At 36.1% G+C, this 21,760-nt stretch overlaps 1 protein-coding gene across 1 annotated transcript; it reads left to right on the top strand.

The window, feature by feature from the left end:
* The first annotated feature begins 300 nt into the window (after positions 1-300).
* LOC140169138 (adhesion G protein-coupled receptor B2-like) lies at positions 301-21,516 on the top strand. The gene is made up of 8 exons (XM_072192395.1): positions 301-380; positions 1,545-1,615; positions 16,016-16,287; positions 17,670-17,810; positions 18,341-18,493; positions 18,687-18,839; positions 18,986-19,141; positions 21,497-21,516. The coding sequence occupies exons 3-8, from the start codon at positions 16,266-16,268 to the stop codon at positions 21,514-21,516; spliced, it is 645 nt and encodes a 214-aa protein (XP_072048496.1). The 5' UTR covers positions 301-380; positions 1,545-1,615; positions 16,016-16,265.
* Positions 21,517-21,760: the final 244 nt, after the last annotated feature.

The raw sequence follows: 21,760 nt of genomic DNA, 5'->3' as shown, positions 1-21,760 counted from the left end.
CGTTCTTGAGTTATAAGCAAAAAGATTAAATTTTGGGCGGTGGTCAGTTTTTTGGCCACACAGGGGCCAAAAATTAAAAAAACTATTTACATATCTTGCGTACGGCCGTCAGTATCCATTCAGCTCTCTAGTCTGTCTTCCGTATTACAAGTTCTCATATGTATCTCATTACCTACCAATTTTGCAAATTAAACCCATTTATTGCCTTAAAATGCTGTACGCATGCGTTGGTGTTCATAGCAACGGCTCGTTTTGCTAACAGCGTTGTTTTGGTCGCACTTACACTTTACGTCACTTCAGAACCAATCCTGTTTTGACTGAATTCGGAGGGAGGACTGGAGGAGAGAAGACAAATTAAATGGAGTAGATCTTGCAAAAAAGTAAGTAATATAATTGCTTTTTTTTTATTTTATGACCCACTAGCACATAAGTTACAAAAGTAAATCTATTTAAAGCCATAATTTATGAAATTGGTTAATTTTTTCCAAACCTATGTTTTTGGGCATATTTAATGTTTACACATGTACCAGTTTACATCTAATTGGAATCAGCCACGTTTGATGTGTTTGTAGGAAAATAGAGCGATCACTGTAAATTAATGCCGTTATTACAACATTAAATCACCCATGCAATAGAGCTCCACGGTTATCCGGCCTTTTTTCATTAAAAATAAATAGATAAATACAATGTAGCGGTAACGTAAGTAATGGTTATATAACTATCAAAAATCACCGACAATTTTAAAATAAAAATAAACAACTGACGAAATGAAACCTAAGTTTATGATCTGTGGCCAAGTTTTGTTTTACAAATTGGGTGCCTACTATAAGATCGACAGTTGCGGCTGAATCATTACAATTTAGAGGTAGACGAGCATATTTTGTTCCGATTTTACCAGGACATTTGCACGCGAAAAGTGTGAAAATAAATTGTATTTCAGACAATTTTAGTAAAAAAAACAACGTGTGAATTTTGCTATGTAAAGAGCCAGTGTGCACAAGAGCCAGTGCATACAAAGCGCGCAAAATTGTGAAATTTTATCATATTTTGTTGTTATAGTTGTTTTCGGGCTAAAAACGAACATGCACATGGCAATATCTTACTCAATGGTAAATCCGGCCCTGTATATTATTTGACATGATTGCTATCCTCATTCCCCGGCCCCATTCTTCTTGTTGTCTGTTTATTATGATTGCTGTCGATGTTACTGTTATTTTAGTAAATGACGAGGAATGATTGATTGATGTCTGGTCTCATTTGCTTACATTTGCTAGTCTTATAAGGTTTGCTATAGTCCTAAGGGTCGCTAATGATCTAAGGGTGATAATAATCCCAAGGTGCACTAGTCCAAAATTTCACTAGTACCCTTACCCTAATCCCAACCCTAACTTTCGGACTCTTATTTTTCGGTCTATCTAACATTTTAGAGGCAACTGAACTGTATTTCTGGACTAATAAACCGTAAGGCTAGCGGTGAAGATGTCAGTTGTAAAATGATATGAACAGATGAAGTAAACATACATTACTGATTCTTGTACTTTCAGCTCTTTTATCATGTGGGTGTTCAACCGGCATAACACCTTACTGATGATTCAACTGCTGTATGGTCTGACAGGTAAGTTGATAAACAAAAACACTTTAAAACATTAACATTATGGATTATCAGTTTATTTCGTCTTCATCTTTTTTTCAAACTTGGTCACATTTATGGAAAGTCTTTATTGAATTAAATTAATTCTGCTGCTTATTTACGCTTTGATCTGTTTTCATTCACTAAATGTATACTCTGTTTATTCTAATTTAATATTGGAAATGTAAAATGATATCTCCAAAATTACGGGCATTGGGTGCTTTTTGTGTTGACACCAACTGTAATCGGTATTGTGATTGGTTATTTTTCCAGTATGAAATATGACTTCATTGAGCTTAATTAAACTCATTTGATTTGATTTGAACGTTATAATAACTCACCTGTGGATCTTGCCACCGATTGCCAGTTACAATTCAAGTGTTGCATGAAACGATGCAAATTTCCTATTTTTGTATGAATCATGTTTATACAGGGCGAGTCAAAAAAAGTGCAACAGAGCAAAGAATATTTATTTATTTATGTAAGAACCACGTTGAACTTTCCCATTATTGAAAGTTTTTATAAATGCCACACTCAATAGTCACCTTCTGTGAAAAAATGAAGTGAATCACAAATACCGTTAAATTTTTATGAGTCCTTTTGCTGCGATACCCAATTTAATTATTTGTCCACGATGTACCATGTATTTTGAATGAGAGCACACAATCCACGATAAAGGCACCAGCTGTGAAACTGACTTAAACTTAAATAAGGTTGATTTTTGAGTTATTTTAATTTCCTTTTTCTGTTCAAACAAACTTTCTAACATTACTTTAAGTCCTTCATACCTCACTCGACTCCAACTCCAGTTTTTTTAATCCCAATATGTCCAACTTACTGGATATTTGATAATTCACTCCACTTCAATTTGCGCGCATTTCATTTCGACATTTGAAAAAATCCGCCTACAAATTTGTAGAGAATAAACATCTTTAAAGTAAAGGTAAAATGAAAATAACAACAAATAATGTTTCTTCTCCTTAAACAAGACCAAGAGCAATACACTTTTGGGTTAAGAAAATGGCAGTGGGCTGAAATTCAAATTTTAGATGTCTCTTGGACAAACATTAAATTTGGGTATCGCTATAAAATGTGTCATAAAAACAAAACGGTAAATGCTAATTCATTGATTTTTTCACACAAGGTCACTAATGGATATATCATTTATAAAATGTTTTAAAACCTAAAATGTTCAACTTGGTTCTTAACTAAACAATGGATTCCTTTCTCTATTGCACATTTTTGACTCACCCTGTACAACTTCCCAAATGGGACCAACTTTGAAAAAGGATGAAGAAACAAGACTAATGCTCAACTTTGGTGCTTCTTTTATATTTCTAACGCATTTTTTAAGTGGATTTTTTCTTACCTTATGTGTAATGTGAAAAAAATATTATTTTCTTTTTTTTATGTTTGTTTCCATGTAGCAATTTTTAGAAATTATTCAAGTGTAAGGGTTTAAGTGCAAACGTAAGCCTATTGACTATTTCTTATTTGAATAATTGGTCCATACAAACTTCCCCCCAAGCGTGAAAGCGCTTAATGGAACGAAAAGTACCTATTGTTATACATAAACCCAAGGGTGTGATTGAGTAGCCGTAAGCACAAAAGGCACACATTAGCCGCTAATGCATAGTTCGTTGTCACCCCACTGACATTAGGTGCTTCATTTAAATAAATTGAATGCGCCTGTTGAATGATTACACATCAAGGCTGCCATAGTACAATAATGGTATTAAATAGCTACGTCCCGGGAGCTACGTATGCATGTAACATATAATAAGTATACCGGTATAGGCCTATATAAAAGTTGTTTTACAAATTGAGATTTTATTTTATTTTATTTTAAGAAGGAGAATGTCATAATCAGTGGCGTACTGAAGGGGCAGCTCTTCTGTGAGAGGTCTTGGGAGGGGATGAGGTTGGAGGAGGGGATATGAAGAATGAGAGGGGACTGGAGGAAGAGAGAAAGAGGAAGAAATAAAGAGAAATAAATAAATAGACGTAAATAAATAGAAAGGTAAGGAAAATGAAAGGAATGAGAGGGGACAAAACGTAAGAGGGGATGGAGAAGGGAAGGGAGATAAGAAGAGGGAGTGATACTTTAGCAAGTACAGAGAAAGGAAAAGAAATGAATGACAAATAAATGTAGGCCTTATAATAATCATTATAGAAACTAAACACAGCCCCCCCCACACACACACACATAGGCCTAACACTAATAGCACTATAGGCAGCCATTCGATGATACCAATGCCTTTATGCGTTACGTATTTAAAACGCCCAGTCAGATGTATTTTACACCTGCCAAGCACAAGTCACCCAATTTCGAAAATTGGACGTTGAATGTACACTCTCATGAATATTGATTGGCAACATTTTCCAATATGTCAGCGCTCAAATCGGACACAATAGAACAATAGACCATTCAGTGCGTTGATTATAATAGCATTAACACATATGCAACTGAAGAGGATTAATAATCAATTTTGTTACGCAATACTGGTGTCAATCCCAAGCTAGAAGCTAGTGTTCTGGTAGCAGGTAGGCAAGCCACACCTACTGACAGCTATTGATGATATTCAGTCGATCGGATTGGCTGAATATCATTAGTAGCTAATCAGTAGGCGTGGTCAATCAGTTTGACATTTCCCCCCGACTTTCCGGGAAGGATTTGTCGAATGTAGAAGGACCCACGCCTGACGGCGTGGACTATCGTACTAAATGGAGCGTGGTCCTCCTTGAAGGACTAGCGTATATTGAAGGATGGGGTGGGGTGGGGGCTTTGTTTGTTTGTATGAAACATAAACAATGCATGGAGATGATTTGTTTATGAATTAGCTTATTATCCCCGGGAAGCACAACTCATACCTCTTTAAGAGGGGGGGCTCCCTCCTATATAACCACCTCTTTCCTAAGTGACTCCTTCTCCCCCTCATCCTCCTCTACATTCGATATCTTCATCTCGAGCTCTCCTTCCCCTTCTCTTTCACTTCCAATGCTCTCTCCCATCTGTTTCTCTTTCTCCCGGCCCATACCACCCTTGCCCTCCCCCCACACACACCACACACAATCTCTTCTACCCTCTATCTTCTACTTTTTGCAGTAAAAATTGCTTCAGTAAAAGTCATTCGGTTATTAGAGGTCATATAATGGCTTTCTGTCGATTCTGGTACATGGGATTAAGGACATGAATCGATTTTGTTTATAGCACCTATACAATTACAATAGTGGCCCCTTTTGTAATGTCGAATGCAAATATTTCGATGGTCTATATTTGTTCACAAGTGAAATAGCCTAGGCTTATTCGATTTTGTAAACCACGTCTTTCAATGTAGATTACCATTCTCGATTTCTCTCCTCGTGAATATTGCACTGCGAAATTTAAACATTTCTTTTGTATACTTAAAGTAGGTAACTTCAAATCAAATATTTTTTTTCTTCACACCACTTATAAGAAACTGAAACCAAAACCGAAACTGACTGACACAAATGTTCAGTTTTTAACAAAAGGTAGAAACAGTGAGTTCGATATCTTATGATTCAAGTGGTTAGGCAGGACAATAGGAAACCACTTGACCAAAACCAAAACCAAAACTAAAACTAAACATTTGAAATGAGGCAGTCTCTATAGAATTGATAACTCAATGAATAGTCCGAATCGACTCGCATTTGTGAAGCACGTATAAATGGATTGACATGTGTGGCTCAACCAAGCTCCTATGCTTTCGGCCTATCCTAGCTGGTGTGTTCACTATTGATATGATAAAATAAATCTCAAATCCTTGAATATATTTCGTTATTTTTATTTGCTTGCGTCTTGAAAACATAAACTGGTAAAAAAAATGCTTGAGTTAGAAACGTAAAAAGGGTATTGAGCATACGCAGAGCATGTGTATATGCGTAGTGGAAAAGAAAAAGTTATGTTACTATTGTACAAGTGGTGTTCGTACAGGTACATGCAGTGTATTATACTTTGCCTGGAATGCTCGGCCTTTTATCTCGAAACTACTCAACCACGGTGGAACAAAATCACCATACCGTGCTGTTGAATAACTAGTGGTTTGCCCTACTATCATGGCGATTTCTGATGCGAAGATATAGGGATGGTCACGCTATGTGGGGTTGCAAAAAAAACCCCGTAAAGTATAGTAAATCCGGCACCTTTTGGCAACAAAATAATGTTATGGTACAGGTTTTTGCCATATTCATGATATTGAAGCTAAACTGGTGAAATACGGTGTAAAATGGAACATACACTTTTTAGGCTAAAATGGCCAAATATCAGGTTAATTTGGTCGGAAACCCACATACAGCCGTCAACATTTGGGGGGAAGTTTGTATGGACCACCCCCCTGACAAAATATTGGGGGGGGGGATCTATCCCACCCCCACTCCCACCAGACTGCCCAATCTAAAAATGATTCATAATTTAACGTTCTATCCGTTCGGCCACGCAACAACTTACGCAATGTCTTGATTTCAAAGTGACTATATAATTAAATGCAATAGGGTGACCATGGTGACTACAGCCACGTCCGCATATTAGACTATAATTATAAACAAACTTGTCGGACTTGAATTGAGGACGTACCGATGGCAAAAACCTCATTTCCTTCAATTTGAAGTGAAATTTAAGTGGGATAGCAAGTGGCAGAAAGTTGAGAAATAATGTATATACAGAAAAAAACCGAGTGAATAAAATTGAACGTAAGTCGAGAAATAGACATCAAAATAAGAAAATTTGATTTGATTCGGCTGTCTGGTAGCGAAGAAATTAACGATTACATAATGCGCGCATCAATGCAGTTCATTCCAAGTTTGATCAACAGGCGCTTTTTGCATACTCGCTCACCGCTTCCTAAAGTTTGTGTATTTCATTAAATTTAGTTTACATTATCTATTTTATAATCCGACGGTGTTATGTTATTCATGCTTTCACGTGAAGACGTGAATTCACGTGAATAACAGTTTGATTTCTGCAATTGGAAGCTTCCCCACTTTAATTCTGTAGGTTGTGCAAATATGTTATATTTTAACTTTCCAAAGAACATTTGAGCCAAGACTGACAGTGATCAAGTGCTTAAAGATTTATGTGTGATTTTTGATACCATGCAACATTAATGTTGAAGTTTTAATCGATTTAAACTTTGTATTACAATTTCTTGGAAATATTCCAACAACATTAATGTGTGTGAGAATCTTTTTAAGCCAGCTGAAATTCTCTGTGCAACAATTCTTTATGTAACATTTATATCAACATTAACCAAAAAACAGATATTTAAAAGTACCGAGCATCATCTTACATGCAAGCTTTCATTTTTAATATCATGCAGGTTTTCAAATTTGAACAAAACCTAATTAAATGTTTTGCAAGAAACAGATTGTTTGAAAGAAAAGGATTTCACCGAACAAAATAATGAAGTCGATTGACAGTTAACCACTAGTGCGCATTGTGTTGGATGATCTTTCTTTCAAACTTGGAATGAAGTGAATTGACGCATACGTTATGTAATCGCTCATTTCTTCGTAATCAGTCAACCGATTCCATTAAAAGTGGCGTATAAGATGCAGAATTAGGGGGGCTACACGCTGATTTTTAGATATTTGGATTCTGATGTCTATTTCTCGACTTACGTCCAAATTTTTATTCGCCCGGTATTTTTTTCTGGGACACCCTGTAGGTAGTTAGATGCCTAAAATAATGTTCCACAATCAAGATATCGATAATATAACAAAACAGTTTTTGTCATGCAAAATTCTCCAATATGTTCCCCCAAATGTGCTTCTAACATTTGGTTCTGATAAATTTATTATTAATCTATAATCGGTTTTTTTTAGGGGAGAAACATTTGAAAAAAAGACTATGGTTTTTGAACCGTTTTTGACGTACTTAGTCTAAATTGATATAAAGTGTTTGTTTTTTGATGGATTACATGTTTGTTCATTGTTTTAAAATTGCGTCAGTCATTCGTTACACTACATTTTTTACTCCAAACGTCTTTGATTTCTTTAGACACTCTTTTATTAAGATAAAGTGAATCCTCTATGCCCTCGTCACTGTACGCAAAAATATTAAGTATCCTTAAACGATCTTAACCAAAGTCAATGCGTCAAAGGTCACATGCTAATGTGAGTGTCACTTCCAGGTTTGATATTCCTTGCGCGATATTGCAATCGATCGGACATAAGAGGATTACTTTGTACCACAGAGGAGAGAGAAAACAGAGCCCGTACCACCAGTCAAAGTCTCCGCATCATCCGATAATGAGGGCGATTGTTCCATGAAATGAGACAGGCGAGACTGTTTACCGCGTATTTTAATGGTCTATCACGTAATCGCGAAAGCACGCAACGCTCTATCGCGTATACGCGAAGGCACGCAGCTCTGGCGTGATTGTTAGACACGGCGCGATCGAACAATCGGCCCTCATGAATATGCGAGAATTCACACTATACACGGGGACTTTAACTGTTGATACATGGCTTTACCCTAGCATCATTTATTTCCGTTCCACTCATTATTTATGTGTCGCATTGTCTTACTTCCAAGATCATAATCATTTTCGCTTCCGAATCATTTCCGCTCAACATTAAGCAGCTCATCGTTATGATCTTTCCAGAATTTACTCTAATTGAAGCTATAATAAAACCGACGCATTAAATATTAAGTGTACTTTTTGTCATACAATGCACTTCGTTGCCATTATTTATGTTTTATTCATTACATGAAAAACGCGCACCGATATTACTAAAATTATTTGAAGCAATTTTAACAGTTAAAGCAGGTGCATTAATTTAAATGAAATTTCCCTCATATCATGACTGTACAGTTCCTTTGTCATCTAACTATAATTCTCCGGAATCTGCGTGTTTGTTTTGTATGTTTGTATGTTTGTCTGTCTGGCTCTTTGCTCGAAAACTAGGGGTCGCACGTTCCTCACACTTGGTGGGTGGGTGCATCTTGACCCCAGGCAGAACAAGTTTTTACTGGTTAATGTTCGAGGTCACACAAGGTCATCTGAGGTCATCTGAGGTCAAATTAGTAAAAACTGTACTATGGGCATGAAACTTGGAGGGTGCAGTCAACATTTAGAGCCACATTTTTGGAAGGTCATTTTGGGGTCGGCATCCGGGGTCCTAAAAAACTGTTGTATACACATGAAACTTGGTCGTACAGTCAACATTTAGAGCCATATTTTGGAAGGTCATTTCGGGGTCATCCAGGGGTCAGATGAGGTCAAATTAGTAAAAACTGTCATATGGGCATGCAACTTGGTGGGTTCAGCATAATTTAGAGCCATGTTTTTGGAAGGACATTTTGGGATCACCAGGGCTCATCTGAGGTCATATTAGTAAAAATAAAACTTGGTGGGTATTTTCACCATTAGCCAGGTAATCGCGACGTGCGAACAAATAATAAAAATTCTTTGTGTGTACCAAATAATTAATTTATGACATGAATTACGGACGCTCCCCTTGGTCTCTTTCCTTGGGGGTTCAGAACTTATTAATTATTATAATTTTTTTAGTGCGGTCAGCTGAAATTATTCTTTAGGATTTAAGTCGAAAGTCATTTCAAAATTGGTGATTTTGACACTCGCGGGCCCGCTGTGTTTTGTTCAAAATTAACAATTACGTCTTTGTTTTTGAGCGGTCCGGGAATAGAAGATACACATTCCAATTGTGGTCAATTGCTTGTCAGTTATATAGATCTAATCTACTAAAAGTAAAAGTCATCTGGGGAGAGGCACCTGTCTCTCACCCACGCCACTGAGCATGCTGAGTCATGCCAGGGTATGTGATGCATTTTGATGTCATATTATTTGTTTGTCTGATCCATATATCTTGTGAGGCAGCTTTTATAGTTAATCTCAAACCATGTACAACTATTTTTCCATGTACTCTTCACCTGTGCAGTACTATACGTATTTCTTCCATGCCTTTCTATTTACACAGCCGTGACGTTAGTCACGGCTGTGTCTTTTTTCTTACAGGTTCTTTCTTCTTTCTTTCTTTCTTTCTTCTGCCGACCACTACATTTGCTCTAGCACTTACATGCTTACACCGATTCTGACCTAACTTGGTCACAAACATCATTGACCATGCCCCTACATGTCATATGAAACTCGTGGGGTCAAAGGTCACGCAGGGGTCATAGGGGTCAAAAACGTGATTTCAACTCAAAATGCTTCTTCTCTCACATATTACGTAGGACAGTGACACCACTTGCACACATGCATTGTTATTATCCAGTGTCTATGGGGTCCTCACAGATTTGGGGTCAAAGGTCATTAAGGGGTCACTTCCGGTATAAAACGAAAAAAATCAAAAATTTTTATTTGCTAAGAAAAACATAGGACAGTAACGGTATGTTCACACATAAATTGTAGTTACCCTGTGTATATGTGGTATTTTTTTTATTTAGGGTCAAAGGTCATTAAGGGCCACTTCCGGTATAAAACGAAATACCTTTAAAATGCTTCTCCCTCAAATAACGTAGGACAGTGACACCACTTGCACACATGCATTGTTATTACCCAGTGTCTATGGGGTCCTCACAGATTGGGGTCAAAGGTCATTAAGGGTCACTTCCGGTATAAAACGAAAAACCTTCAAAATTTCTTATTTGCTAAGAAAAACATAGGACAGTAACGGTATGTTCACACATGAATTATGGTTATCCAATTCATATGTGGTATTTTTATTTCGGGTCAAAGGTCACTAAGGGGTCACTTCCGGCCTGAGACGAAAAACCTTCAAAATGCCCCTTCTGCACAAATAACATAGCAAAGTGATGCCACATGCACCCATGCATTGACATTAGCCAATGTCTATGGGGTTTTCATATATTTTGGGGTCAAAGGTCATTGGGGGTTACAACACGGCTGTGTTCGTGGTCTTAGACCACAGCTAAGTCTAGTTCCTCTTAAATTCGACTAAATTGCAGCTTGTGTCAATATATAGTGCAAGAACCACATATGTGACTCCTCGCCACAACCGAGCCCGGATGTCGCCAGTGCCACTATTGAGATATGCTCCATCGAACTTAACAATAAACAATAGGAAACAAAGGATTTATTGACTGTTTTATTGATTTTTCACTACTTAAATGTCCAGTACTATAGACATGATATACATAATTTTAAAGCTAATTTAAAGCAGAATATTTTGGTTGAATATCTCAAAAATGATGATTGGCGACTTCCGGGCTCAGTTGTGACGAGGAGTCACATATAATTATACTATATGTTTTACCGATCACTACGAGTGTTGCTAAGTTTTGGCAGATTACTACAAATCTTGCTCAATTTTGGTCGATTACTACAAATGTTGCTAAATAATTATAAATCAATTATAAAGTTTTATGTTACCATTAATTTAAATAACAAAAATAAAATAATAATAAAAAACACGGAATATCAACGTAAAGAAAGCAGTAAGTTTATAAAAGCCCCGCACTTTCTGAAATAATGTTCCCATCTAATGATTTACATTTATCATAATTATTAATAACCAGCTCAAACGTGTTAAAATATATCTTTCATCTGTAGATGCGAATTATTTTCTTGTTAAGGCATTGTAGGACTCTATCTTGTCATGATTATGGATTGGAAACGAATAAAAAGTACGCATATAATGACAGTGATGCTGTTATTAAAAACGTATCATGTTAATGTTGAAGACATTCTATTTTGTTGATTTTTTTTCAACATTTTTATGTTAGTGGATTTCCTTACTTTTTATGAATGTAGCCAACTTTAATTAGGAAGTAGTCCATGAAAAAAATGAATAAAACAAAAAATGTGATTATTAAGCGTGCACAATTATAAGGTCCACATTTTAGTAATAGAGGGCATCTATGCTATAGTAAATGAAAAGTAGGCCTTAGCCAACGCAAACATATAAATTTAGAATTAGAATCCCTCAAATATCTCCAAATGAGGGACACGGTTGAACGACTCCAACACAATTAAGGTTGGTCTGAACCCTGGAATTATGGAAACTTTCGGGCCTCATAACTTCTAAATTGTTGGTCTAAAGTATATAAAAGTATACATATTTAGAATGGCAAAGACTTGATAAGTTCATCTGTGAGGTCAAATTTGGGCCAAAATGGCACTTTGGCCCAAAATCTAAAAATAACAGTTTTGGCCCACTTTTTTGTGCACCGTAACAAAAAAATTCTTGGGCCAAAAGTTTTTTGAAACTCATTTTTAAAAACTAGATCAAAATATCTAAGACCCGTTTTTTCATTTTTTTTGAATTTTGACCAATTTCATCAAAAATATTTGAAATTTGTGCCAAAATCAGCATTTTTTGACCATTTTTGGCGCAAATTTCTCAAAGTTAGTCGAAATTCAAAAAAATGAAAAAACGGGTCCCAGATATTTTGATCTAGTTTTTAAAAATTAGTTTCAAAAAATTTGGCTCAAGAAATTTTTGTTACGGTGCCAAAAAAGAAGGGCCAAAAACCATTATTTGAGATTTTGGGCCAAATTTTGGCCCAAATTTGACCTCTCAGATGAACTTATCAAGTCTGTGCCATTCTAAATATGTATACTTTTATATACTTTAGACCAACAATTTAGAAGTTATGAGGCCCGAAAGTTTCCATAATTCCAGGGTTCAGACCAACTTAAGTGCTATACTTGATAGTTCAGTCAAGTATTTGAAGTGGATGATGACATTGGGCAACAATTTATAAGTGGATTGAAGGAGATGAGTATACAAAGAGTTCAGGGTGTGCAGTCACATATAATAATAAAATCAATAAACACTAAAAGTTTGCTTTGAGGAGAGCCAACAGTGAAACAGCACATTTACCGGAAAAAAACTAAAGCAATCATTATACAAATGCAAAAAAAAAGTTATATTACATTTCAATTTCGTTACATTAAGGTTACTCAAGGTTTTAACATGAAGATTATTTTTTGAGACAGCCCGTCACCCTTCATTGCTTTCAAACCCTGCGGGCAATTATATTTGAGTCCCACCTGGAGTGTTTAGTCGTGGTATGGCAGTTTACGGCCTATGGCCTGCAGGCCCTGCTGCCTTGATGTTTTTTGTTAAGGGTATAGATTATAAAAATAAAGACCAAACGAACATATTCTTGTTTATGCCATTATTGTAGTCTTTCAACCCTTTCACAACTTCAGCTCTGTAACTTTCAAAAATTTCCGCTAAAATGGTTCTTTTGATTTTAGATAATAATTTTTTTTAAATTGCTCTGAACTGTTCGCACTGATCATTTTATCGCCAAAGCTGCTTAGGGGAGATTTCATGGAGGCGGCACTACCTATTTCATAACGCTCACATTTTCATCAACGCTGTTGTACGGTTTATATTGCTAAGTGCAATGGCTGGTAATTATCCTCTCCTGGTTATTACGCGTGTATGGGCCGGTTAGTTTGGTAACAATTTGCCATGCTAGTATGCTTGCTTATATCATACTGTACTTATAATATTGTATTTGTATGCTTTGGTTAAATTTGAAATTGTATCAAAATCTGGGATCTCCGGTTTCCTTCTGCTTTCTAAATCGGTGATAAGTTATCTAAAACTTCCTTCACATACTGGAATTTGGGGAACTGCTGAGGTAATTGGTGGATGTTACAATCTAAGTGGGAATAGGTTTGCGGGTTCGGCTGCAACAGGCATAATTGGTGAGATCTGATTCTGATGATTCACCAGTGGCAGCGAAACTACATTGCTTTGAATACTCTAAAAAATGCGCTATATGAATTTAACATGTATTTTATTTTATTTATTTATTTTATAAATATTTCTTGTAAACACAATCTAATGTGGTGCTCACTACATGTAGAAGGCCGGATCTGCAAATGTTCAGTGCAAAGCGTGCGTACGGCGAATCCGCTCGTTCTTCAAAAGCTACGCATGGCGATTTTGTTCAGGCATATCAGGCTAAGCATGTCACTTACACGATATGAGATACCGCAGCGTTTCCATTCATACAAGTTTATACGATCTGCGCATTTGTTGTCGGGTAAAACGCATGTTTTGTTTTCAATACACAAACTGGAAATTGCTGTTTTCTTTAAACACATATATTTAACTGCATTTTCACCGAAATGTTTTTAAATCGTACGATAATAATGTGATATATATATTAAACTGTTTGAGAATATTATTATTATGAAAAGAACAAGCGCAACCCATTCAGCACAGACCACGGTGCTGTAGCACTGGCTATAGAATATTAAATCCCAAGTCTATAATACAATACAGCACAGTGAACAACTGTACAACTTTCTTTATCTGTGTCAATGAAAGAATATTAATTGAAATGGAATTGAGTACATCTCTACATCTGAGTTTGTACACTCATCACTGAGCGATCTAGCGATCGGTTTCTAGCCAATCAGATAGGACTCCTATCTTCAAGGTATTAATTTTCAATAATATATTGATCTAGATAATGAAAATCGATTTTTAGGTTGCTTCGACCAACAATACCTCGTCTACCCATAAATGCTCACTGCACTGACATCACTACTACATCAGGGTGAAAAATGGTATAGCATATCGGAAACCAGCAAAATTTGTCATAGGTTTGAATTAATATTAGAAAAACCGTGAATATAGGGTCTCAAACACGCAAACATCTGAGTAGAACGTTGTTGTTTTCACTGGTTTATCGTGATTCGGTAGTCCTCGCCATTTTTGGAATATACTACAACATTCTCTAGGCAAACATCGGGTCAAATGTAAGTAATGTTTAATTAGAATAATACCAACCAGTCACGGACATTGAGTCAAGGCTATGTGAGAAGTTTGGGCTAAGTAAAGCATTCCTTGTTATAAAAAACAAGGAAAAGAATGTCCAAAATTAAACTTTTTATCACAACGCGATATATTGCGAACCAGAATTTTCAGAAGGTCTACGCTGGTTCTTTTAATTCTAGCTTAAAATCTGTTTATCGCCAGTAGTCTGATATGGTATCTATGGTTTAATCAAAGTCTTGGAAACTAAATGTGGACAGTTGTTTTGTTAAAAAACCGATATTGTTAAAAAATATCGGTATTTACGCGAGCGATATTTTGACGGTGCAAAATGCATTGAAAACTCTTGGCTAAAGAGTGCATAAATAAATTTCGCGAACAGTAATTTCAACAATAACTATTTACATTCCAAGCGGAAACGCTTTTAAAAACATACCTGTCCACCTTTTTTCGGGTAATCGCTGAAGCCGAAATATGTAATTCTAGGCCATCTGTAAAAAAGTGCGCGAGCTGTTTATAGGTATGAACTTAAGACACAACAACAATGGTTACATTGGTGTTATTCTTGTTTTAATGATATAGTAATTATCCCTCCGAAACTGGCTTGCATTCTAACCCTTATTCGTTAAACTGCGATTTTTACTTTTTAAGATATGAATTATTTTATCGGAAAATTGTGAGGAGAATCATCACCTTTAAGTCCCCACCACTTAATACTGAGGCCCGACATATTTCGTGTTCAGTGGTTCTTTGCAGCCCTGCTGGCAAACTACAGTAAGCCACAAAATTAAGGTACCAGTTACGTTCACCAGTGTATATCCTAAACAAAGACAGATGTGTCATAATTGGAACCAGCAGCCAATAGCCGCATCTTTTAGCTCAAATTTAAGACCTCATTCGTTGAAATTGTTCAAGAAATAAAGACACGACGATCCAAAAACCCAAGAAGAGGCGAATTTAAAAGTTGCAGTTTGCTCAATTGCATGCCCTATTGATTTGTACATAAAGCTTTCGCGAACATGAGAACTAGCGTCGTGCTTCCATTGATTAGCACGTTAAAACTAGCGTCGTGCTTTCATTGATTAGAACACAAAAGTGCAACTTTTGATTTCGTTAATTCATTAGGTTTTAGATCACCGTTTCTTTAATTCTCAACCAATTTCAACTTTATTTAGGATATTCAGGGGTGAACACAACTGATACCTTAATTTCCACATTTTACGGTTAGTGGTTCTTGTTTTTAATGGCATTTCGTTATCAACAGTCCGTTACCCATTTCACATTTTCATCCTCTCATTTTTTAGGTTCTGTCCTCTATCAGGGGCTAAATTTTAGTTTAAGCTTGTTGAATATCCACATTTCGTGGTTAGAGTTTCTGGTGTAATATTAGCTAAAAAAGAGTTTAAACAAATCAAAATTGCTCAGATCTTGGTATGCATTACGCCAAAGTATTGATATGATCATAACAATGTCCTATCTGAGATCTTTGGTTCTCGAACAAAAAGGTAAAAGGTCGCATGTTGGACTCCGCGGGAGTCAAAACGTATAACAATGTTCCGAGTTTCATAAAAAATACAATAAGGTGCTATTATAATTGAACAAATTTTTTAAATTATTATAATTTCTTTATTATATATACAGCTCATCTGACTGTGGTGCAGAGTTATGTTTGTATTCTTAAAAAAGACCAGACCAATCTAGAGACGGTGCTTTAAGATGGTCTCTTCCATATAAGGAAGTATGCTTTTGCCAAGGAGTGGTAGCACCTAAAAATGCAAAAACGTGTCCAGGAAATGAAGTGGAATATGAAGATGGCGACTTGTGGTTTATAGATGACCCAGGTTTATTGGTTGTGAGACAAAATTGGAAAAAGGATGTACTTGATGAACTTATGAACCGCGCTATATATTGTGGTAAGTAATTCTGCATTATTATTATAATACTTTAGGCTAATATATAGTAAAGACTGCACAAAAAGTAACGCAGCTGTTATAAATCGGCCTATAGCGTCAGAACTAATAGTTGGGTTCACAATATTTCAACATAAGAAGAGCTTTGTTTCAAAACCCCTTACCCCCACTTGCCCAATTTTGAGAACACATCAAAAAAATCATCAAGTAAATCACTGATATATAGGAGTTTGCAACAAAAGCATTTTTTGGCGGGATGCTTGGGTAGGATGAGTATCCCGCCCAAAACTGCTTTTGTTGAAAACCCCTTATATTAGTGATTTTTGATGATTTTTATGTGCTCTCAAAATTGGGAAAGTGGATGTAAGGGGTTTTGAAACAAAGCTCTTCATTAAAGAAGAATGATTTATTTACGCGCATTTTGATACCCCATTTGTCCAATTTCGTTCAATATTAACAACACAGCAGTGTTTTTAAAGAGAAATACCCGAATTTAAAGAGAAATACCCGAATTTAAAAGTTGCAGCTATTTGTATTGATTTCAAGTCAGCGCGAAGATATTGGAGGCTTTTACGTGCCACAATGCTTGCGTAATAACCATGGATCGCTGTAAACTGGGTATTAAAATGCGCGTAAATAAATCATCCTTCTTTCTACGCAGAAATATTGTGGAAACAATTATTAATTCTGAAGCTATATGCGTATTTTTAACAGCTGCGTTACTTTTTATGCAGACGTTATTATTACTTTACTAGCCGGACGTCCTTGCTTCGTGCCACTTAAATTCACTGTTAAATCCTGTTACCAGCCAACAATTAACAATGAGAGAACTTTCTTGAACCTCGTTGACTTGGGGATGATTTGATATGACCGCCAATTATGACTGTTTGATATTTATTGCCAGCAATGTGGATAAAGAGACACACGTAGAAACGAAAAAAAGCTACCATTTTTGTTGAAGGAGCAAAGTTCAACAAACCATAACCCCGCTACTAGATATCGTTTGAAGTCAAATAATATACCATTTTAGAGCATATGATGTATATTTTCTAAACGCAAAATAAAACAATTTTGACAGGGGAGGAATTTACGGCTCATTCGCCGTGACAGGTCACATATATGACCGTTGATAGGTCAACTGGATCACGCTTTCTTTGTTACGAACCACTGATCGAAATGGTCACAACACAAAGCCAATGACATATCAATTAGGAGTAAAAGTTTACCCAAGATATACCCACCAAGTTTGAGGGGCATGCGACCTGTTAGTTCCGAGAATAAGGGTGGGCAGACAGATTTACACCTTGTTTGTTTATTATGCATACATGAAAGAACTAATCGTTGTCTTCGGAAATCATTGTATTTATTTATATTTTGCTACACAGCATGGGCATCGTGGGGACGATGGGGTACCTGTTCTGTATCATGTTGTGGTGGTAAACAATCTCGCACCAGAGTATGTCCGTCAACACATTGTACAGGTGCAACAAGTGACACACAAACTTGTAATACACATGGATGTCCAGGTATGATAAAGGTTTAAAATATTGGGATGTAGATGAAGGCACGTTTCTGTTGGTTTGCCTAATAGACCTTCTTGATTTAGGTCTAAGCTTGACCTTCGATAAAAAAAAAATGATGATTACAAGAATATTCCCATTGATTAATTTTCTTGTGTTGGTGAACAATCTCGCACCAGAACATGTCTTTCATGTTTTGATCCATTAAATGGTTGTTAAGGGGGCATGAAATGATAAGCATACATGCCATACACAGGGATGTCCAGGTTTGATAGTTAGTGTCTAAAAATTAGGTTGTAGATAAAGAAAAGTTTCTATTGAGGCTTTGTCAGAAAGATTTACCTAACAGACCTTTTTGATAAAATATTAGACATAACTATTTATCATAGATTTGTCTGCATCTGATACATCAAAAATAGGTCAAAGCTCGACCCTCCATAAAAATATTGCAAGAATATTTCCATATTTTGTGTTCAAATTGTTTTCCAAATTAGTTATTTTAATTCATTTTTTTGATTGATTATTTTCCTGTATAGCTTGGACATTGTGGGGGGCGTGGGGAACCTGTTCTGCATCATGCTGTGGGGAACAATCTCGCACCAGAACATGCCTTTCATGTGGTGACCCGTCAACTGGATGTGTCGGTGCTGAAAGTGACGAACAAACATGCAATACACAGAAATGTCCAGGTATGATATTAAAAAATTAAATATAATATTTATCTAGGATTTGTCAGTATTCGATATATCAAAATATGTCTAGCTCGAATTTGGCAAAGAAAAGGTATTAAACGAATATTCCCATATTTGTGTGTCAAATTGTTTTCCAAATCATTAATTTTGAAATTATCTTTTTTTTCAATTGATTCATTTTCCTGTATAGCTTGGACATTGTGGGGGGCGTGGGGAACCTGTTCTGCATCATGCTGTGGGGAACAATCTCGCACCAGAACATGCCTTTCATGTGGTGACCCGTCAACTGGGTGTGTCGGTGCTGAAAGTGACGAACAAACATGCAATACACAGAAATGTCCAGGTATGATATTAAAAAATTAAATATAATCTTTATCTAGAATTTGTCAGTATTCGATATATCAAAATATGTCTAAGCTCGAAAAAAAAGAAAAAGTATTAAACGAATATTCCCATATTTGTGGGTCAAATTGTTTTCCAAATCATTAGCTTGGACATTATGGGGAGCATGGGGTACATGTTCTGCATCTTGCTGTGGTGAACAGTCTCGCACCAGAACATGTCTTTCATGTGGTGACCTGTCAACTGGTTGTGTCGGCGCTGAAAAGGAAGAACAACCATGCAATACACAGGGATGTCCAGCAGGTATGATATTAAAACAATAAATATAACTCTTTCTGGAATTTGTCCATATTCAATATGTCAAAATATGTCTAAGCTCGACCCTCAATAAAAAAAATTAAAAGAATATATCCAAATTTGTCAAATTGTTTTCCAATTCATTAATTGCCAAATTTAAACATTTTCTAAAATAATTAATTTTCCTGTACACACAGAGAAATTTGTGCGTTAGGAAATTTAAGTAAAAAATCTGGGGTAAATGTTACTAAATTATTATGAGGTTCTATACTTTATGTAACAATTCGTCTATGTGTATAGCTTGGACATTGTGGGGAGCTTGGAGTAGCTGTTCTGCATCATGCTGTGGTAAACAATCTCGCACAATACTATGTTTTTCATGCGGTGACGCATCAACTTTTCTTTTCACAGATTATCCATTGTGTTTCTTTTGTACCAGGTTCGTTGCCTCGAACATTACCGAGAGTAATGAAGGTAGCTAGCTGCCAAGAGACCATTATCAACACAATAGCTCAAGATAACGGTCTCGGGCAGCGAGAAAACAAATGCAATACTCGGACATTCTTGAAACACTATGGAAAGGATCACAACATGCATGTAAAATCTGAGTTAGTTACTAGTCTCGGGTAGAATTACGGCCGGAACAAATGCATGTATAGCCGATTTATATGCAAATGTTACATGGCAAGACATGGTATGCGATCTAGACTACAGGCACAAAAAGAAACTCGTCAGTAATAGTCATCATTGCTGTTCAACAACCTGATAGTGTTGGATTATTCTGAAATATACGTTTTGTTAAATGGACTTTGCTTTCTCATTTGACACCCTGTTCGTGAAGATCGTACAAGAATTGACCAAGATATGCGCCTCTAAACCCTCAAACCCTAAAATCAAAAGTTGCAATTTCAATGATTTTCAAAGGGGAACGCACAGGCCAATCAATAAAGCACACAATGTAACAGGTAGAATCGAATCGTTAAAATTGCGACTTTTGATTTTGGGGTTTGAGGGTTTAGAGGCGCATTTCTTTGTCAGTTTTTGTTCAATTTTCACGAACATGGTGTCAAATGAGAAAGTAAAGTCTAAATAACAAAATATATATTTCAGAATAATCCAAAATTATTAGGTTGTTGAACAGCAAGGATGACTATAACTGACGAGTTTCTTTTTGTGCCTGGTGTATAGCAAACACAAACGAACTGTAGGAGACCATTTTTTATTGAAAATACAAAAATTCAAGTCACTCACAGTCACACTGTATAGCGGCGGCGACAGAAGTTTGCAATGGTTCTAGGCATGGAAATGCAAAATGTAGCATTTTTTTACTTGTTTAAAACTAATAAAAATGTGGTTTGCAGAAATCTCCATACAAAATATATTAGAGAGATTGCGATTTCCAAACGTACGTATCGAACGTACGTGGAATCTATTTAAAATTACTCTCCTGTGACGGGATTTTGAATAGATTCAACGTACGTTCGATACTACGTTTGGAAATCGCAATCTCTCTATTGTAAGTAGTAAAACGGGGCCCCAAACATTGTAAAAACAACCAATTACAACAGCTTCAATGCTTTTCGGATCTCATTTTCTGACCAAAGCTAGGGATTTAGATATGAAATCGGCTGATATAGTCGTTCCAAATTCTGCACCCTTGCTTTTGGCTCTTGCATATACACTGCAGTGCATTTTGTATAGAACTTACTTTATCAGGAATTGCCTTTCGTATTTAGTTATAAAACACTTGCAATGACTAGAACTACCCCCATTGTTTCAACCTTCATAATTCGATAGTCGTAACTTAAACTTTACGAAGGATCCCTGTCATGCCTGTACAATGCGTCATAAGTTACGGAGAAATTGAGACTTCCGAAATTCGCCCTTCGTAAATGTTATGGACATTTATTAAAATTAAAAATCTGGAATTTTGTTTGTTTTTTTGCACCCCCCCAAAAAAATCAAGAAAAATTTAATTTTAAGAGCTAAAAACTCATCCAGTTATAGTAATTAGCTAAATAAATAATAATATTCTGCAATCATGTCTTAAAAATATTGTCAGAAAGTTAAAAAAAGTTTTGTCAGAATTTATCATGTTGTTTTACCAATTATTGGTTGGTTTCCAAAAATCCAATTAGTCATACGATGTGAGCATGGTAAACAGGGGACTGTTCTTGAGAGGTGCTTGAACCAAAAGACTTCAAATTGTATGCATGGCTGTCTTTATCCAAAGTGATGATGTAATGACTATTCCAGCGAATAGTTGGGGTCTATGAGGTAAACACAGATTTGGGGTCAAAGTTCATTATGGGATTTTTTGGTACATAACCTAATACCTTCAACATGCTTCTTTTCCTACAGATTATATAGTACAGAGATGAGATTAACACATGTGCACTGACATTAGCTGGTGTCTATAGGGTAAACACGTATTTTGAGTTCAATGTCATGCAGGGGTCAAATAGGGTTGGTTACTGAAAATCACCTTAAAATTCACAATATGCTGCATGTTAATATGATCATCATTATAATGCTAAAATGATTATAGCATTGGGTGCATGTAGGGTTATAATCAGATTTGACTTGAACATGGGGAGGGGTCTGTTTTGGGGTCAAAAGGGGTAA

Source organism: Amphiura filiformis, chromosome 14 (assembly GCF_039555335.1).
Source record: "Amphiura filiformis chromosome 14, Afil_fr2py, whole genome shotgun sequence".
NCBI lineage: Eukaryota > Metazoa > Echinodermata > Ophiuroidea > Amphilepidida > Amphiuridae > Amphiura > Amphiura filiformis.
Note: the sequence above shows the minus strand (reverse complement) of the source record. Positions and strands in the feature narration are given on the sequence as shown.